The following is a 20,903-nucleotide window of genomic DNA, read 5'->3' as shown; positions in this document are numbered from 1 at the left end:
AGGACAGGAAAAGAATGAAGTTCTTGGTAAATATCTTCTCTTTTGTCCCTAAGCCCTCTGGTTTTTCACTCTGCCCTCGTCAGCTGACCATAAGCCAAATTGGCCTACTACCTGTTTTTTATAGGGCCATGAACTGGAAAATTGTAAAAGGTTAAATAATACTTCATGGCATAGCCATGGTGATTCTTCCACAGATTGGTGCTTTCACATTATAGTGGTAGAATTGAATAGTTGGGACAAAAACTCTGGCTCACAAAAAGTAAAATATTTACTACCTGGCCCTTTGTAGAAGTTTGCCAATCCATGACTTAAAGTATATTTCTCTATCATTAACATTGGAGGTACATAATATGTTTAGGTCTGTGGAAGCAAAGATAGGCTAAATCAAAAATGAAAGTTCTCATAAACTGGTTATTAAGTAAGCATTGGTAAAAATTTGTGTTTTTGGAGTGTGGCTTAAAACTTGTTATCTATATATTTAATAGACTTCTATATCCTTGGGGAACATCCATGCTAGAGTAAGGATATGCTTGAGGCATTAAATTTGTTTCCTTTCTGTCACCTCAAGGTTTCTCACTATAGAACTGCTCTGGGAGGGAGTGTTCTGGACCATGAGCTATGAAAAATTCATTGACTTCAAGATCGAAAACTATGACTTTTTAGTGGTTTGGGTTTGCTGTAATTCACAGATGACCTGCATCCAAGCCTAATCTGACTGGGTTAGTACTGTGAAAGTAGATCCCAGGTGTAGGTATCTTCTTAGTAAATCATAAAAATAAGACAGGACTTGGCAGTTCTCTCTGAGATCCTGAGGTTTGCCTAGTATGGAGGCAGAGAGCCACCAGATTGTCAGCATGGTTACTAGACTGCTATTCTATTTGTTAAGGAGTAATTAATTCCTGCTAATTTTTTTTATCATCTTCTTCACTCTTAAAGCTTGTCATTTTCTTCTTATTTGTGTTTGTAGAGATTATAGTATCATGTTTAAATTGTAGTATACTTAGTCTGAGCCAAAATTCATCTCATTGAGCAGTGTTTAAGGTTATTGCTAACTTTTAAAGGTCTTTTTCAGTTTTAATGTTTTAAACATTTTTTTTTAGTTGTAGATGTACACAAAACCTTTATTTTATTTTATTTATTTATTTTCTTTGGTGCTGTGAATTGAACCCAGTGCCTCACACATGCTAGGCAAGTGCTCTACCACTGAGCTACAACCCTAGCCCCTTTTATTCAGTTAAATGCATGCATTTGTACATTTTCCACAAATAAATGGATTTTTTTTTTTTTGCAGGTCCAGAAAAATTAAATGCTTTTTTGAAGAACAGAGTGTACCCCAAATCTGACTCTCTGCTATGTTCTTGCCAGTGAGCCACACTGTCGTGAATAAGGAGTGTGGAGAGCTGGGGACTTTGGCAATGATTTTGTCTTTTAAACATTTTATGAGAGTATAGATGCACATATAAATTAAAATTTCAGATAGTATAGCAAGGTATAGATATACATTAACAATTGAGGAGTCTCTCTTTCCTCCTTCCACATCCCAATTGAATTTTCTCTGAGTCCCACTTCTTACCATGTCTTTTATTTTCTGAGTAGTTCCTAAACTAACTATATATAATTTTTGTTCCATTTTAAAACTATTGTTTCCCTTTATAAAAAATGAGGAATTCCTCCTCTTTCCAATTTTGTGGAAGTTAGTTTTATGTTTAATTCTTCCGTTTGCTATATCCTAACAACTTTGTGATGTAATTTCATTTGTTTTCTTGATCCATCAACTTTAGAGGTAACATCTTGACTCTTCACTATATCAGATGAGGAGTTGGTAGTTTTCCACTTTCTTTCACTGATTTCCATTCCCTCTCAGTTTCCATCCTTTTTGAACCATGTTTTATATCCATATGCATTTCATCATCTGCATTTCATTCTAAAACTGAATGTCTTAGGTAGTCTGACTGTAAGTTGGCTATAAAAGTTGAAAACCAAATAAACAAAGTATATAGGATTTCATTTGGGTAGAAGGAATAAGTTCAGGAGATTTTTTTTATAACATGGTAACTATAGATAAAAGCAATATATCATATTCTTGAAAATGCTGAAAGTAGATATTATGGGTTCTTACTACCTAAATGATAATTGTTAAAAGTAATACGTATTAATTTGATTTAGCTCTTCCAATAAGTGCACATTTCAAAGCATGCTGTACATGATAAATACATGCAATTGGTATTTGTCAATTAAAACATAAAAAGTTAAAAACAATAAACATTTTCAACCTAATAATAATATAAATATTACTGTATGTCAGGTAGTTTGACCTTATGAACAAAGAGGGATAATCTTATATTGTTAAACATGTCCTATAAGGAAATATTCTAAGCCTCAAAGCAAGGGATTATTTTATACTCCAGCTGCTAAGACTCATCCTGTATTTTGAGTTTCCTTTACATCTGGACCATGGCTTCCTTGTATAGTTTTTTGTTTCTCCTGACTATCTCAAATTCCTTTACCTTTTTCTTATTGACAAAGGCAATGGAAGTTATTGAATCCTATCTGTTGAATCTCATTATTTTCAAATAGTTCTACATGCATCAATATTACAATCCCTTGTGCTTTTTCTAAGATTGAAAGTATGGAGTCGTTTGTCATTTTGTTGTTCACAATGAATGTTAAAATTACTAAGTTTCTTCTAGTCCTGGTGGGCATTTTATTTCCTTTCAGGATGAGGATGACAGGGCTGAAGACACCCTTTTCAGCAGCCTGTCATGTTCCTATGTACCACAGGTGAGGAGGAACATGGGGTTCATGAGTCTTGGCCCTGGTAGTAACATTTTATTGGTGGAGCAGCACAAGAGAATGGAAGCCTAAGATTGTGAACTATTCTCAGAATTATTTTCTACATTAAAAAAATGTCCTGAACTTGCATTTTAGAGTCCAGTAAAACAATCATTCTCTTTAAGAATCCTCAGCATCCCAGAAAAGTCATACATATGAAAACATTGTTGTGGAATTTTAGAGTAGGAAGGGTCCTTCCAGGTCAATTAATTTAGTTTTCGATTTTTCAGATAAGGACACAGAGCCACATAAACTAGATCTCAGCAGTTTTCCCAGTCATTGCATACCTGGAATATATATCCTGATCTGTAATTTGGTGGCTTTCCTGATATACCAAACGTGAGAACTTATTATGTTTTAGTACCTTGAACATCATGATAGACATGCTAGCTATGTTCCTTGCATTGAAAGAACTTTCTAGTTATTTTGGGAGATAAAACTATCATGTATGAACTATTAGAGACAGTTAAGAGCTATTTAATTATTTATTAAAAGTTAATTTAAGGATGTTAGAATGGTGCTGGGCACATATTCATATTAAGTACTCAGCAAATGTTAATTATTACCAATAGGTAGAAATTTATGGTATACCTGTTGTATACCAGGCACTATTTTTGATACCAGGGATTTAAGACCTGAGATTAAAACTATGGTCCATGATCTTATTTTGTATTTTCGATATAAGGACAAAGACCTTAAAAGGAGTTCTGAAACACAACTAAGTTGGATGATGGCCAAGTTGAGGTTAACCAAAGGAGAGGAGAAAGAAGCTAAGCTTTTCTTATTGGACTTTGATGGGAGTAAAATGCAGTGTTTCCAAAGCTTTGGAGTCCTGAAGGATCTGGTATCTTGAAAAGACAGGAGGAGAGTGACTTGATTTGGAATCAGTCTGATGCTTGTAAAGAGTAGTTGGGTAAACATGGTAGTTTGGGACCAGATAGTTAATTTCCCCAAGAGTCACTCTGAAGAGTTATGTCTTAGATGGTAGCAAACCACTCAGAATTATTGAGCATACCAGGCAGCTGCTTGAGAAAAGCAGTGTTAGAAAATTCATTTTGTAGAAAATTTTAGACCTGGAAGCTGAGAGAATATTCAATCTAGATTATTCTGGTAGCAGTGTGTAGGAAGACTCAGAAGCAGGAAGGCAGCTGAGAATCTGTTTGAGGTAATACAGACATAAGGCAGTAAATCTCTGTACCAGTATTGAATTGGCTAGATTGGAAAGGGAGAAAAGTGTGGAGACATTTTGTAAAAAGAGCACCAGGGCTTTCTAACAGATATGAAAAAGGCTAATGATGATGGGTGGCTTGAGTCAAAGATTCTCTTTTACCTTTTTCCTTTGGGGTATTGGAGACTGGTTATGTTGTTTGTAGACAAACGGATTGAAAGACAAGCTGGTTTGAACAAGTTCAATTTCATTATAATGAAGTGGATGTTAGTGAAAATAGCCAAATGGGCTGAAATGCTGGGACAAGAGAGCAAGGAAGGGAGATGTTGATCTGGGCGTCATCAGAGTCGAGAAAGAATGAGCTCACTCTGGAACTGTGCTCAGTGAGGAGAGCAGAGAGCCAAGTATATTTCTTATAGCCAAAAGCTGCACTTCTTATATTAAGATTATTGTGCAGCAGATGTTAATAAAATAAAGCAGCTTGTATTCAATTTGTCAGAAACCAGCTCATGGATCAGCATACCTAAGAAAAGATAAGATTATCATAAGGAACAATTTCAAAGATGCATTTCAATAGGAGATTTAAAAAGACCCTTCTCATCTTTAGCACAGTTTATTGGTACTAAATTATTTTTTCTAGGTCTGAGAAAGTAGATTGTGTGGATGCGGAGGAAGATGAGGCAGTGGAGAAGAGAGATACTAAGGATCAAAAGACAACACCCCAAATGGTGGGTTCATAGCTCAAGGTTGTTTTGAAGGTCAGGAAGATTTCTGAGAATACCGTCAAATTGGCCCTTGTTGTTTGAATGAAAAAGAGCCCCTTTTGCTTGACTGGCAACTGATAAAGTAAGAACTGCTTTTGATCCAGGGCCACCTCTGGAAAACATGTATGGCCAGATGATGACAAAAGTTGAAATGCAAGATATTTTTTATGACTTTAAGGGAAGAAGATCCAATAATTGTTTTAAAAAATGAGATTTGAGAACCTCAGAAATTTATAATGTTAACTCCTCTTTTGTAGCTGATATGATGTTTAGAAATTGTTGTTATATTCTCATGTATTAAGTCATGCCTTGATGATCCTTTCTATCCCACCTTGCCCCTGTAGACCAGGTGGTTCAGATGGATTTTTATACAGTAAGATATAGGAAAAAAAAATTGTAAAACTTTAGAATCTTTGGTGCTTATAAAGCATAGTTAGGAAATTCACCATTTATATTAATTCAGCTGGGGCTTGCCTAAATACCTGTCTTGTTAGTAAGAACTGGAAGGGGCTTATTTAGGAAATGATTAGTATAAATAAGATGGAAAGGGAGGTGAATTATCTACTTAATACAACTCTGCTTTCAGAGTCTCCCCCAGACTATTTCTGTATGAAAAATGATCTCAGGCATGTCAATTGCATTTACTTTAAATAGGCTAACACTGTTTAGGTTGATTGGCTTTTTTGTTTACTGACAGTTATTCTCTTTTTACATTGAAATTGTGTTTTCCAAAATTACTTGTGTAAAATGCATTTTATTATGTTGATATAACTTGTCAGCAGGTCCTAAGATACAATATATACCCTTTATCTATAAGGAATGAGTTTGGATAGTATAGATAGTCCATAATTCTCTAGGTACAAAGACAACAATATGTCAAAAAAGAAAAAAAAAATAGATTACCAACACAGACCAGAGTCACTGACTAGATGATATATAACAATGTGACCCTGGTTACCTGGGAATTGTTGCTGTGCAAAAGTGCATTACAGGAACTTTGGTACAAGTTCTTGGGTGGAATACACTGTTGACAGATTGTTTCAGAGTGCTAAGTATAAGAATATAAATATACTAAAAATAAGTTTTATAAGGAAAATCAATGTGGTTCTTAAAAGGTTTTGGCAAATAAAAAATGAGTAGTGTTCCATCAAACAGTTTGGGAAATGCTGAATTAAAGAATTCTATTAGTCAATAGTTAATTTGCTTAGTGCTACTTAATTGTAGTTATTAAATGGATTTGTAAGTAATAAAGCTGCATTTTATTAAAATATTTTATAATCCTGACATTTTGCCCTACTTACAAACCCTTCTAGTAATTGTTTTTAAAAAGGATGTCTATTTTGTGGAATCTCACTTTCATTAATAACTTGGTGCCTAAAGTGTTGTCTTAACAGGAGATAGTTTCTATGCAGCCTTACTGGGCTGGTGCAGGTGGGGCCATATGGTTTTAATCTAAATATGCATCTGGAAACTCACAGGGTGGAAATGGAGCTGTCTCCTGGAGCCTGAAGAAAGTGCCAGCAACTGGAATTCCAACCACATTTTTGGAGGAGGGTGGTGAGAAGATGGAGTGCTAATAGTTTAGGTCAGGGCTGGGATCCTCCATAGTGATTCTGGCAGCTGCCCAGTGGTTGCCAAGATGCAGTAGCAAGGCCCTTGAATACTCTGCCTGGGCACACTGGAAGTCCACCTCTTCTTCTCATCCCCATTTGGCATTCTTGTCATCTACCTATATTTGAGTATACTCGGTTACCATCACACCTAGTCAGGTATGATATGAATAATGATTTGCCAGGACACAGTATATATTGCTTCTGTGTTTTGGTAGGGTATTATATAATTAATTATTCTTCTTGCTCACCTGGAGAGGGCTTTTTATTTTGTTGAATGGAGAAGTGGCTGCACAAAGACAATACCTTGGAAGAAATTCAGGCATGTTAAGCTCCAGATTTGGAAAAAAATACCATTAGAAAATCACTTGTAACTGTGGCTTGCTGATGGAGAGTTGAGGATCCTTACATAACTGTGGTCCCAGCCCAGTTCATTCTTTCTCCTTTTGTCTTTAATACTATGTGTTTTAATTGATAGAGTGGGCACTTGAGGAAGTTGTCATTGTATCAGATCCAAAAACCTTCATATGAAATGCCTGAAATCTGACTGAACAGAGGATTTTCCTGTATAGGTTGAACTGTGACTGATTGATCAGAGACTTCTGCAAATAACAATGACACCCTTTTAGAAATACTAAACCATAGTTCCTATATTTATTTTGAATACACTGGTTCTTAACTGGGGATGTGTGAGAATTGTCTGGTGAGCCATTTAAAATTATACAAAGCAGATCTATGCAGGCATGCTTAGTAATCCCATTTGTTCCCATTGCTTGAAATTCTGATTTGCACTGCTCACTCAAGTTTATATTTTCAGCCTTGACTTCTCTCCTAAGTTCCAGATTCACATTTCTACTCACACCACCATTCAGGTATTTGATAGTCTAGAACATATTTTCCCATCTATCTGTTTCTTCCCCAGCATTCCCTCATTCTCTAAACTGTTACTCATCATTGTGCCAGTTGCCACAGCAAAAAGCTAAGAGGCCATTTTCTTTCTTTACATCCCTCCTATTGCTAGTCCATCCACCTTGTCACATCTTCTCCTATTCTTTTACCTCCATTGCCCTAGTCCAAGTTACCATGACTTTTTCCTGGAAAATTACCGTGGTTTCTTTATCTCTGCTTCGCCCCACCAGAGTCCCGGTGTGACTTTAAAACTCTTTTTATTCATTGATTCTGAAACTCTGTTCCAGATGAAGGGATTCATATTTCTTTCCCTGGAAATTATTTTTAATCATAAAGTCTGACTCTGTCTTTCCCTTCCTCCCTTATTCACAGGTAGGTGTAGAGCCTTATTTGACTAAGTTATGCCTCTGGGAAACAGCTTATGCAGTTTGTGGTCTTTCCTCCCATTGCTCCATTTGTGGGGGTTTATAGCTCCTCCGGGTCACAACTCCAGTTCTTTGATGGGGATTTGGACAGACTTCCACTAACAGATTGCAAGTGTAAGGATCCTGTCTAAGCTTTATTTATATAGGGCCAACTCTTTACCCATGTCACATTGCTTCTGTAACCACCACAAACTTAGTGGCTTAAAACAAGAAAAATGTATTATCTTACAGGTCTAGAGGTCAGAAGTCTGAACAGGTCCTACTGGACAAAATCAAGATGTCTGCCAAGCTACATTCCTTTCTGGAGGCTGCAGGGGAGAATCTGTTCTTTGCCTCTCTCAGCTTCTAGAAGCTGAATGTATTCATTGGCTCAAGCTCCCCCCCGCCCAGCAGTAGAATCACTCTGACCTTTGCTGTTCTCACATCTTTTTCTCTAGCTTGACTCTCCTATCTCCTTTTCCCCCTTTATAAGGACCCTTGTGATTAATTTGGGCCTAACTGGGTGTTCTAGAATGATCTCACCATCTCAAAATCTTTAATTACATTAGCAAAGTTCCTTTTGTCATTTTTAAGATAACATATTTATAGACTTCAGGGATTAGGACTCAGACTTTATTTTTGGAGTTGTAGATTGACAGCATGCCTTTATTTTATTTATTTTTACGTGGTGCTAAGGATGGAACCCAGTACTTCACATGTGCTAGGCAAGCCCTCTGCACTGAGCTACAGTCCCAGTCCCCAGGACTCAGACATTTTTAACTAAGCATTATTCTGCTTACCTTAGCAGACACTATTTAAACTAATTTGCATTTATTGCCTTAATCCATATAACAACTATGAGTTAATTATTATTGATTATCCCCATTTTATAGATGAAGAGAAGTTATGAAACCTGCCCAGTGTTGCATGGCCATTTGGTATGAGCCAGAATTCAAATTTGGCGTGGCTTTAGAGTCTGCTTTTAATCACAATGCATACTATTTCTATAGGTGCATGCTGTATCCTTCAAAGTAATTTTTAGAAAGTAATTTTTATTATAGTAGCAGCATCCAGAATCATAACTTCTGCAGTGATTAGTTGGTGGTAGTTTCTGAACTAAGTTCTTTTACAATCATTCCAAGCAATAGAATCTTCATTTTGTCTGTCAGGAAACAGACCCAGAAAAGTTACTTCCTTAAGGTAGTAAGTGCCAAAAGTTGGAACCCAAATAATTGAACCAGAGCCAGTGTGCTTAACCATTTAACGTGCCTTTACCTTTATCTGGTGAAGGTCATTAAATATAAAGGTAATCATTATTTGCTGTTACATTATGGGGCATGTGCAATGGCAGAATCAGAGTTCAGAAAGATCTCGATGGGATGGAATGATATGCTGAGTCTAACAGAATTAGATGCGAAGGGTAAAAAAATGCATAAATGACAGGTGAGATGGATCAGGAATTTCAGATACATATACATTGTTTCTTTTGCTACCATTGATGATATTATAAACATGTAATAATATTTCATCTAAAGTTCCCTAAACTAGAAATTTGATTTGAGTGTAGTTCTTATTACCATGGTAAGAAACATTCCAAAATTATTTTGATGTTCTTTTTCCAAAGTCCCTGTACTGCCCACATCAGTTGAAAATCATAATTTATTAAGCTGTGGTTAGTGAAAGTTGAAAACTTTTGATTAGACTGTAAAGAATTCATAATCTTTGCCCTAGAAAGGTAGCCACACATTCTACCCTGCTCATGAGGTCATAATTGTCACCCTGCGACCAACTGTAGGTCAGATTCTATATCATTTCCCATATAATCCATGAAGATGCTTCTGTTACTTAGGACTTTCCTTCCTGTGCTCTTCTCATGTCCTTTTTGGGTAAGAAATGAATGGGATACAATGAAGATTTTTTTTTCAAGAATTTTTTTTCTTAAAAAATTAAGTTAGAGTGTTTTTAATTTGAAATTTTTGGGGTGCGGGGTCAACATTAGTCCTTCTTTGTTCTAGAAAGTGTCGCACACTGTTTTTGTTTCCTCCTCTTATGCTTTTTTCTTTCTCCTCCTCTAAATATTTCTGTGTACCAGGCATTGTGCTGGGAATCAGAGTACCAGGAAGAGCAAAATAACTGTGGCGCCTTTTCTCAACATACAGGTCCATTTAGTAATGAAAAGGTAGAAGCAAAACATGAATTAAATGGATAATTATAATATTCTGTGGGGGAAAAATAGTATCAAGTTGAGATAGAGAATAACTTAAGGAAGGCTGAAAGGTATACAGAAGTGAATTGGGGAGAGAACTGAAGCATTGTATAAAAAAAGACATGTTCAAGGTACAGATATATGGGGTGGAGCTGGCTTGGAACTGGATACCATCAGGGAGAAGATGAGGGAGGGAATGGTTGCATGTTCTTATTGACTGTGGTGTATGCCAGATTGAGAGTTTGTGTTTACCATGTGGGTGTTTTCCTTTTAAGTACAATAAGAAACCAGCACTGGATGCTAAGAAAAATATTGTAAGCTGAGTAAGGGCATGGATGAAGGATGTAAGCATGTAAATGGGAAGTCAGGTAAGGAGCCTTCTGCTCTAGGCCAGGAGAGATTATTGGTGACTTGAAAGCACACTGTTAGGAGACTTGAGGGAAAGAGGTTGACTGACTCAATGAGTTATTTTAGAGGTAGCATGGAAAGAGCTTGTAGGTAGGTTGGTGTGTGAGGAAGAAGGAAGAAAAGAGTTATCACACCAAGATTTTGAGAGTGCCCAACCAAGTGAAGATTAAAGGCACTTAAGGAGACTTAAGGACTGCAGTGGCTGTGGTGAAGGTGTTTTGGATTTCACTTGAAAGCCCAAATAGAGATATCAGGTAGGCGTTTGAATATGTGAATCTGTTTTTAGAGAAGAGGTTTTAGCAGAAGATATAAATATGGGAGACATCATCACAACCAGGAAATTTAAATCATGGAATGGATGAGATCATGTCAGGCAGTGTGGAGAGGTAACAGAGCTTAGGAGCTAACCTTGAACTCTCTAACATCCAGAGGTTAGGCAGAGAAGGAGCCAGCTAAGGAGACTGATAAATAGTCCACAGGATGAAAACTAAGAGCACATTTTCCTGGGAATGAGTGAAGAAAATGTTTCCAGGAGGAAGGAATGTTTTACCGTGCCACGTGCACCTTGAGATGATGGTGAAGGTCAGGACAGTGCCCTTCACCAGGCTTGAAATGTGGGGAGGCTTTGGGACTTTATGCGGGCAGTTTCAGTAGAGTGAAGGACAGGTGCTGATTGAGGTGTGCAGGTAGAATGAATGGGCATTTATTGGAAGGAGGGATTACTTGCAGAGATTCTTGATAATCCCTGTACATCCATGAAGGGTAGGTTATTTATATATACACACATAAACATACACATGTGCATACATATGTACAGAGAGGGGGTGAGAGGATTTTTTGAGAGATTAGTTGATTTAGTTATGGAGGCTAACAAGTCCCATGATAGGCCATCTGCAAGTTGAGAACCAGAGAACCTGGTTGTGTGGCTCATTGCCAGTCTATGGGCTTTGATCCTGGGAAGCTGATGGTGTATCTCTTAAGCCAAGACCCAAGACTTGAGAGTCTGGGAGGTTGCTTGTGTGTCTTAGATTCCAAAGGCTGGAGAACCTGGAGTTCTGACATTCCAAGGCAGGAGAAGGGGCTGAAGAATTGCCTTTTGCCTTTTTGCTTTATCCAGGCCCTCAACTGATTAGGTGATGTCAGCCCTCATTGAGGGCATGTCTTCCCCACTCAGTCTAATGACTCACAACATCAATCAATCTTCTCTGAAAACCACCTTCAGGTACTCCTGGGGCAGCCCAGTCATTCTAATCAATGCCAAGAAACCTGGGTTTCCCTTTCAGCGGGAGAGGGGCTCCTTGCTGAAGCAGGGAGAAAAATTAATGCTTTAGCAGCTATCTGGATCCCTTAGTTCAATCGAGTTGACACCAAAAACCAATCATCCCATTAGTTAAGAAGCATAGGAATTTTATTGACTTTTCATAATTTAAATATGCTATAATATTATATAAGAACATTAAGAGTATAGAGGTGTATAGATAGAATATAAGAATATTCAGAATATAGAATATAGAATATTAAGAATGTAGAATACAGAGTACAGCATTGGTGATATTTGACTATTTTTGGCCTATGAGAATGTCAGTTTCATATAGTTTCATATTAACTACTGAGAATGAATTGCTTTTAAAATGAGAGTTTGATGGAGCTATATTGAGAGGGTTTAACCAAAAGAACAAAGCCTTTGAGCAGTTGAGAGGCATGGGATTAGAAGTCAGCAGAAGCTGGGGAGAGGGGAAGACATGCATTTTTTTAAGTTGTAACAAGGAGGAGAAGCTGTAACATTCAGCTGTGCTTGAGTGATTGAGGTGACTTCAGTTCCCAGCAGCTAGTGTCCTCCCTGGGGCAAATAATTATGTAATAAGCTTAGATTTAGCTCTTGATAGCAGTCATTGGTTTTGTTCATATGACTGAGTCAAAAGTCTTTGATATCTGATTTTTTGCTCTGTTTTTCTCTTTCACCAGTAGCAGAGAAAATCAAATATGTTCTTGGTGAAAGATAGTCACAATGGTCTAGACAAAGCTAGTCTTATTTTATGGAGGTGTGTAGTTTTACTAAAGATGAGACAAATCAACAAGTTGTAATTCTACTTTGAGTAAGAAGAACTTGATATTTTGTTACCTGCTACAGTTGAAATTTTAACATTGAAATGCATTTGTCTTTAATATTGGAACTATGCAACAGAATCTATCAGAAATGACTTAAAAAGGCCACAGTTCATGGTATTGTGATAAAGAGTGAAGAAAAGCTTTCCCCTTGTTTTTGTCAATCTTTGTAACATGTCTGTTTAGAAAGATGTGTACAGATTAGTTGATTGTGTATCTGAATCTCAGATATTTTTGCTGGGGTTGAATTTTGGATTATGCCAGAGAACATCTTTTGGTCCTTTTATGGAGAACCATTCATAACCAAAACTGCTGTGTGCTTATGAATAAGGGTTTAGAGTATGATACTGTTTAACAGCTTTGCTTATCTGGAATCCACATGGTTCAGCTAGCTTCTCTGATGGCTGAACTGGTGTTGCACTAATCCCTCAAGTTTCCCTTGCTGTGCCAGTTCCAGATATAAACTGATGTGTATTCTCCTTTTTACTTGTCACTAAAGGAAATGGGCCTTGTTTTGCAGGAAGAGGTCTGTGCTAAAACCTTGCACTTCCTGTCTTTGTGTATGCCAGTGAAGAGGCTTCAGAGTTCAACCCTGTGTTGACATACTACTTCACTCTAGAGTGACAGCTGCTTTCAAGGACTAGTTTTGATGTGTAAGGGGCTGTTTTTGTAGAGAGATCTGTGAGAGCATCTTTCTGGTCTGTGGAAGCACTTTGCAGTCTTGTGTCCTATGCTTCTCTATAAACAGGGCTTTGGGCATTCAATCCCCAGTGTCATGCACCCTCCCCACAAGGTAATTCACTGCTACTTTGGGCTGTTTTTTTCTTTTTATTATTCTAAAATTTCTGTTCTATTTTCTTCAGACTTCTGGCCATTCTAGTCTTGTTTGCTGAAGTAACTGGCCTTCTGTTGGTAGGTCTCAGTCTGTTGACTTCTCTCCTGCTTTTTGAACTGACCTGCGAGTATAACTCATCTCTTCCATCCCATCCTAGCGTTACAGAATCAACAAATATTCAGAGCAGGCTAAAAAAGAATATAAATATATCTAGTTATTAACCATCTGGATATTTTTTTCCATGTGTGTTTTTCCAAAAGTATGGCAGGTCATGCACACTATTTTTTCATGCACATTATTTAAAAAAAAAAAAAAAAAACAAACTTACTTCTCTTTACTTTATCTCCTGAAAATGTCTCCCCTTATATTGTTGTTTTTCAAAAATTTATGTATGTAAATTTTAGTGACCCTAGACTGTTCCATGATGTAGATCTACCATTTGACAAGTATCCTACTTTTGAACATTTAGGTGTTTTCTTTTTTCTTTTCCCTTCTTTTCTTTCTGCTGCCTTGTTATTTCCTGGTGATGAATGTCTGGAGTTAATTTGGTCACCATGATGATGTTATTTTTTTAAACCTAAATGTGAACTTTTTGGGATATGAAGTTTGGCTCTTGCTTACAATGTGATCTTGTGTATTCATAGACTAGGGCATGTATCTTAAGCTTACCTGTCTTCCCAACCTGTGGCATTATGCCTGACATGGTGGGTATTCACTAAAGAATTATTGTATGGTTCCTTGGAGAACGTTCTTGTTTGTGCCTAATTGAGAGTTGATGAACTGATTTTTTTTTTTAAAACTGACATTTCTTATTTAGAATTGTCCACTAGTATTAACAAGTTGCGATGGATTGATCTTTTTCAGGTTCATATTTTTTAACCTTTGTAAATAACTCAAATTTGTTATACAGAAATTTAAAATTTCACACCTGAATATAATATGCTGTCATACTTAGTGATTCCAGAGACCTAGAGATCTTTTAAGACAGAGTTTTGGGAGAGTGAAAAATGTACCCCAAAATATTTTTGGACCCTCTGTTGCATATTTTAGAATATGGTTAAACAAAGATTTTAGCTATGGAAAAGATTTTCTGCTGTAAATTGTTGTTTCATTTATGTCATCTCTTCATGCTTTTTGTGATTCCTCTTGTAAAAGTGGAAAGTAAAGGGTGAGTGCTGAGTGGCTACCCAAAAGGGCAGCCACATAATTTTTTTTTTTTTTAAATGTGTGTGCCTCAGCAGAGATATATTAGTGTTTCATATAGCTGCCTTTTTCTTTTTTATTATAGGCCCAGCTCTCGGTGTTACAAGAAAAAATAGACCACTTGGAACGTTTGCTAGCTGAGAATAATGAGATCATCTCAAATATTAGAGACTCGGTCATCAATTTGAGTGAGTCTGTGGAGGACGGTCCGAAAAGTTCTCAAGGCAATTTCAGCCAAGGTGCTGGCTCACATCTTCTGTCACAGTCATACCTTCAGGTTGACCCTAAAGACTGTCTGTCTGTATCACAAAGTGGAAGTCTGCATCCAGATGTGCAGGTAATATAGATATTCATTAATAATCATGGAGCTTTTTTGGTTTTGCTTTTAAATTTGATCTGGTATCTGTTCTTACTGGTAAGTTGTTTAAACTCTGGATTCCAGTTTCTCTTTTTGCTGAGTGATTTGATTAGTCATTAATTTTTTTTTTTTTCTTTTTAAGTAATATAATTTTGGTTTTGTGTTGCTCTGGTCTTGTTATTATGGCCTATTTTTATGTTTTTCTATTCTTATTTCTTATAATGGTTGAAACCATTAGAGATTTAATTTTGCCCAAGACTTCCTTCATTCCTTTGGAAAATCTAATAGAAGCCCAGCTCTTACCGTTTGTTATCATACTGTATAGGGTTGGGTATTTTTATGGAATATCCTTTTTCTGGTGGAGGAGCCTTCTAGACCTGTGCTTTCAGTATGGAAGCTGTCATCACATGTGACTGCCGAGCACTTGCAGTGTGGCCAGTTTGACTTGAAGTGTGCTCTAAAAGCAATATAAATACAGAGTGTTTCAGACTTAAGCATGAGAAGTATCTTAATTCATTTATATAAATTGATTACACATTGAGTTGATTATCTTTTGGGTTTATATGGTTAAATAAAATATATTATTAAAGTTAATTTCAAATGTTTCCTTTTACTAGAAAATTAAAAAGTACATATTTGGCTTGCATTCTGTTTCACTTGAACAACATTATTCTAGAGGGTACTGGAATCAAAAACCAGGACTTCTTTACAAAGGACTTCTTTCTTAAATGCTGGGTGTCACTCATACTGGCCCTGCTCTGCAAATTAGTGGAGGGCTGTGTTTAACCTTGTGCTTTAGACTAGAAACTGGAACTCGGGGGGATCCTAAAGGGTGAATATTTTAAAGTTGGACAAAATTAGTTGGCCTCTGTCCTGGATTTAGACTGACATTTCCCACTAATGTCTGTAGGCACAGAACATGATATGATCTTGAGACCATGGCTCATAAGCCAAGCTGGAAGTGGAACTAGCCAGGCCTTGCACCTGCAACCTCACCAGCTAATGGGTGGACAGTCAGATAGGATCAGAATCCTGTACATGGCAGGGATATCTCTTTCTGTGACGCTTGGCCTCATTTTGTTTTTTATTGAGTACTACATAAGTACCTAGCTTGGTTAGCCATGCTGAGGGAATAGCAAAGCTACTTTTTTGTGTTGGTGTGTGATCTAAATGTGGACTGGGCAGAAAGGAGTTACAGAGCAATCACACCTACTGGAAGAGTGAGACTGGAGGGGATTGGGAGAACTGTGAGGCCCGATAAAGAACCAGAAAGAATAGCAGAGACTGCTCATGCTTCTTCCTGTTCAGCTGGTTCCCAAAGATTTGTTGATTTATCTTTGGAAGGGTTTTATTTTATTTCTTAAAGGCATGAGCTCCATAGTGAGAGAGATGTTATTGCCTTAAAATACTTTGTAATCACTTTTTTATGTGTTTTCTGGCATTTTAAAATGTTTTTGTTATTAAGATATAATTTTTGCAGCCTAATTTTAATATAATTTAAATTTTGTAAATGATTGGTTGTGTTCTTTGTCGTATTTAGTATTATGGAGGAGTATGATGAATGAAAGTAGAATTCTAGGGTTTCTTTTGGAGGGGGGACAATATATTTTTCCTTTGTGTCCACCTTGATTATTAGCTAGAAGGAATACTGCATTTGAAAGCTAGAAAACTTTTTTTTTTTTTGAAATGGAGTTTAGCTATGTTGCTACCTAGGCTGGCCTCCAACTCTTAGGCTCAAGGGATCCTCCTGCCACAGCCTCTGGGGCAGCTGGGATTACAGGTGTGTGCCACCAAACCAGGTTATAGAAAACATTTGGATACTTAAAAGCTAAATCTCAGTTAAAAAAACTTACCTCCAATTTTGAATGGTTATGCTTAGTGATCCTATGGTAGATCTTGGTTGATCCTGTGCTTGATTCTTTGCTTTTAGAATAAAAAGGTAAACATATGTTAGAAGAATAAGATGCATTTTCATCAGGTATATATTTAAAAAATATAGGAGATTGATTATAAAATAAAGCCCAAATAAAGCGAACTCTCATTTTCAGTACCGCATTTGAAAATGCTGAAATGTTTGATTATAATCAAATTTTGGGAGAAATGTTCTTGTTCTGTTCCTATAAATTTCTGTTAAATTGTTTTGGCAGTAAAATAAGGAAGAAAGAATTGAGTGAAATTATATTTATTAAAAGCAAGAGAGGGAGGGGATTCTTTATCAGGATAGTTATGTAGCACAATTAGCATTTCAAGCCTTTGGATAGTGAATAAATGTTTTCTACCTTAAGCTTTTCAATTAATTTCTACAGAAATAGTTTTATTTGATAAAATATTTGTGCAGGGTACAGCAGTGGGTAAGTTTGAGCAAATATTTACCAACATTAATGTAAATTAATGGCTTAACTTTTCTTTTTATATTTTTAGATGTTGGATGTTTACAATCTAATTCCTTTTGATAATCCAGATGGTGGAGTTTGGAGGCAAGGGTTTGACATCAAGTATGACACTCATGATTGGGATGATGAGCCTCTTCAAGTCTTTGTGGTGCCTCACTCCCATAATGACCCAGGTAAAAATTGCACTTGAAAAGAGAACTTACCAAGTTTCTTTAGACCCAGAGTGCTTGACATTATTCTCTTTTAACAGTAATATATTCCTTTTATGTCATTGTGTTCTACTGTTCTCATTTATGTGCCATCCAAGGATAATACTTGTGCTGTGTGAAGTAAACACTTAAGAAGGACTTAGATTTTGAATGTGAAAGCTGTACATACTTAAGGGGGTACTAAGGCAAGGTGCTCATGGGAAAGTTTGAATCTTTAAGTTGGAGAAACAATGTGAAGAGTGTCATTGGTATCAACCAGGCTGACATGGGGATGACTCCTAGCCCTCTCTATCAGTGTTAGATGATTTCACACAAGGTACTTAATCCCTCTGTTTTTTCTTTGTTATAACCAGGATAATAGTATCTCCTTCACAGGGCGAAATGTAAGGGAATTGTATATGGCACACAAGTAGCTGCTGTCTTATCATTATTGTTATCTCATGTGATGGCTTTTATTTATTGGGGCCAGAGATTTTTTTTTACTTCCAGGTAAGGGGAAATTGCTTCAATTCTGGTGAGACTTATGATTTGATGTGTATATTTGGTAGTGAGTACATAGCACAGAGTGACTGCCCAGTGAATTTAGTTGAAGCATTTTATTGGAATTCATTTCTGAAGACTTCTATTGAAGAACATCTTTATGCTTCTATTTTGTTAATTATCTCAATATTCCAATTTTGTCATTGTGTTCAGAGCACCATTACTCCCTTGATACTTTGAAGGGTTTTTTGTTTGTTTTGTTTTACACACAATGCACACTTATCTTTTACTTATACTCTTTTCCACTGGTTTATTGGCAAGTATTCTTTTCTATTCTGTGATAATACAACTTACAGCTTTAAGTTTGGACACACGACTGAAGTTCACTTAGTCTCCCTTTCTGATAATTTTTTAAAGATCTTTACCCCTTTTTGCCATCCTTAATTTCTGCCAGTATCATTTCTTGTTATTTTATAGCATGTGCACTTAGCTGGAATAATAAAATCTGTGGTTTACCAGGCAGGGTGCCAAATGTTTTATAAACATCTAATGCTTACCCTTGAAGGTTGGTGCCACTCATGGTAAAGGTGGTAATCAACTTGTCAAGGTTATGCAGGTAGTAAGGAGACACCACATTACCTCCTCTCAGTTTACTTGGCTGTCCCACTAGGGTAAAATTGAGTGGCAGAGAACATGTGTCCTAAAGTCTGTTCTCACGCTTAGCACAGTATTTGCATGTAGTCATTGCTAAATATCACTGACCTGTCTGCATGCCCCTCCACCACATGTTCACACACACCTCAGCTTGCACATACATGAAGATGTAGTTATTTACAGTACTTTCACTTGGTCTACTCCTGGAGTGTAAACTCAGTAAGGGCTGGACCTCTTGTCTTATTAATCACCATGTGTGGAATGCCTAGAATAGTTAAGTGGTGTAGAGTATGAAATTATCGTGATTCAGTTAAATAAGTCAAAGGACTAATGAATCTTAACTTTCCAGAGTAGGTTAACATATTTGCCTTTCTTCTGGGTCTGTGTTTTTCTTTAACTCCTTTCTGGATGTTTACTTATTTCTATTTCTTTTACAAAAGTTTTATTTAAAATGTACTTCGTACTTTTGTATACTAACAATAGATAGTAAGCTCTCTGAGGGCAGTCATTGTCCTTCCCTTATATCCTTTTTTGCTTATTTGTATTATGGTTCCTACTGTAAACTATGTTGTTTTGTGAGAGGACAGCCCTAATAACTGTTTCTGACTGCAATAAATGAATGTCTGTTGGTATCCTAGCAACCACATGAATCATTTTGTTTTAGTAAAAAATGTTAATGACCCTTACCCTCAGGCCTTTCTCCACTTGTGTTAAAAATAATGGTCAGAAACAGGCCTTTTAAAACTAAAGTGATTTTTTTCTTTCTAACAAAATGCTAGAGAAAAGAATTCACTGACTTTTCTTAATGATTTTCAGTAGTCCTTAACAGAATATTGATAAACTAAATTATTTTGAAATATCATGAAAATAACTTTTCAATAGGGAAAAAGAGAAAAGTATGTGCACATATATTCCAAGTCAAAATGTGACTCTGTAAAGGGAAGTCTTTGTAGAATACTCCTAAATGAATATGCAGTTAGGCAGTTTACTTTAAATGAGATTCATAGAGTTTTGTTTGCATTTTCTGCAGCAACAATTTAAAACAAACTTTAACAGTTTGTTTAATTAGTGGATTTATGTCTGTTGGGGATCAAAATATTTGAAATAAAAATTCAAAAGATTCCAGTATTTAGTCTCCTAAGAATTTGTGTTGCTATATCTGTGTGTATATGTGGCTATTTTTTATTTTGGGCTGAGGTGTAATATCCTGCAAGAAAAGGTAAATTTCAAAATAGATTTGTATCGTAATAAAATTCCTATTATGTGTTCTTCCAGTCTGTAAGGACAGGTTACAACTGTCATATAATATTTAAATGCTTTACATGAGTTAAAACAAAATTGGAAAGGAATTGTTAGGTAAATGCTGATAACTTTTTACTCGTATGCTTTTGAAAAGTTGTGAATCATAGACCATGAAATTAAATGCTAGTTGATTGATACATGTTCATGTTGTATTTAATAAGCTGATTAAAACAGAATTACAGCACCTTTGTATCTACAATCTTAATTCTTTGCTTCCCACTAGTTAAACTGCTGAAATATTTAGTTAATTTTCCTTCAAAGAAATCACAGTGTGTAAAGAAAAGATAAGGTATGCTAAATGGAAGGTTGAACAGCATATTGTTAGTTAAGCAATTTGTAAAATGAACATTAGAAAATAATCCCCCATGTGGTATGACTCTAAAATAGTAGGAAGACTTAGTCTCACAAGTGATACCGGAAAATAATTTTCTTTTGTGCATTTGCAGTTCTTTGGAAGAATTGCTTATTGAAACAGTGAAATTTTTCAGTTTTTTTTAAACTAAGAAAATAGATTTTTCTATTTAATATTATATAATTATTTGAAGTAAATTTGTGAATCCTTACTCTAAAAAAGTTTGTAAAACAGTTGAAAATGTGAACAAATCACAGTGTGATATTATAGTCAAACATTTCTCTTGGAATACTGTCAAGTATAGACATTGAAAGCAGTTTGGTCAGCCATTCTGGTTAATGTTTGTGTAGGTGGAAGGCCTTTGAGACAGAAACCTGGCTGTCAAAGAAAGCTACTGATTGGAATGAATTGGTTAGTAGCTGGAAAGGTTTGTGTGCATACAGTTTGGTGTTGCTACCCGCAGCAACAATTGCACGGATATTTATCGGAGGTGGACTGGAAATAAACTACTTCTATTCCTGAGCTGCTTCCTTGCTTGCTTGCTTATTCCCTAGCTTATTGAGGAAAAAGAGGCTTGCTTGATTTTAGAGGAAGAGAAGCTTTGAGAGAAGGATAGGCTTTGCTTATAGAGGAAGTTTTAGAGAAAGACAGGCTTCTACGCTTATCAGAGATCTATTTCTTCTTAGAGTTCCGTTGCTTCTTCTTAGAGG

At 36.2% G+C, this 20,903-nt stretch overlaps 1 protein-coding gene across 1 annotated transcript in view; it reads left to right on the top strand.

Moving 5' to 3' along the window:
* MAN2A1 (mannosidase alpha class 2A member 1) overlaps positions 1 to 20,903 on the top strand; it is a 184,917-nt gene that overhangs the window by 6,900 nt on the left and 157,114 nt on the right. Inside the window, exons 2-3 of the mRNA XM_079143501.1 lie at positions 14,531 to 14,782; positions 17,225 to 17,369. Of these exons, the coding sequence (XP_078999627.1) occupies positions 14,531 to 14,782; positions 17,225 to 17,369 (397 nt within the window). The remainder of the gene's footprint in view (positions 1 to 14,530; positions 14,783 to 17,224; positions 17,370 to 20,903) is intronic.

This window comes from Sciurus vulgaris, assembly GCF_902686455.1.
Source record: "Sciurus vulgaris genome assembly, chromosome: 6".
NCBI classification, from domain to species: domain Eukaryota; kingdom Metazoa; phylum Chordata; class Mammalia; order Rodentia; family Sciuridae; genus Sciurus; species Sciurus vulgaris.
This window is presented reverse-complemented; position numbering and strand designations above follow the sequence as displayed.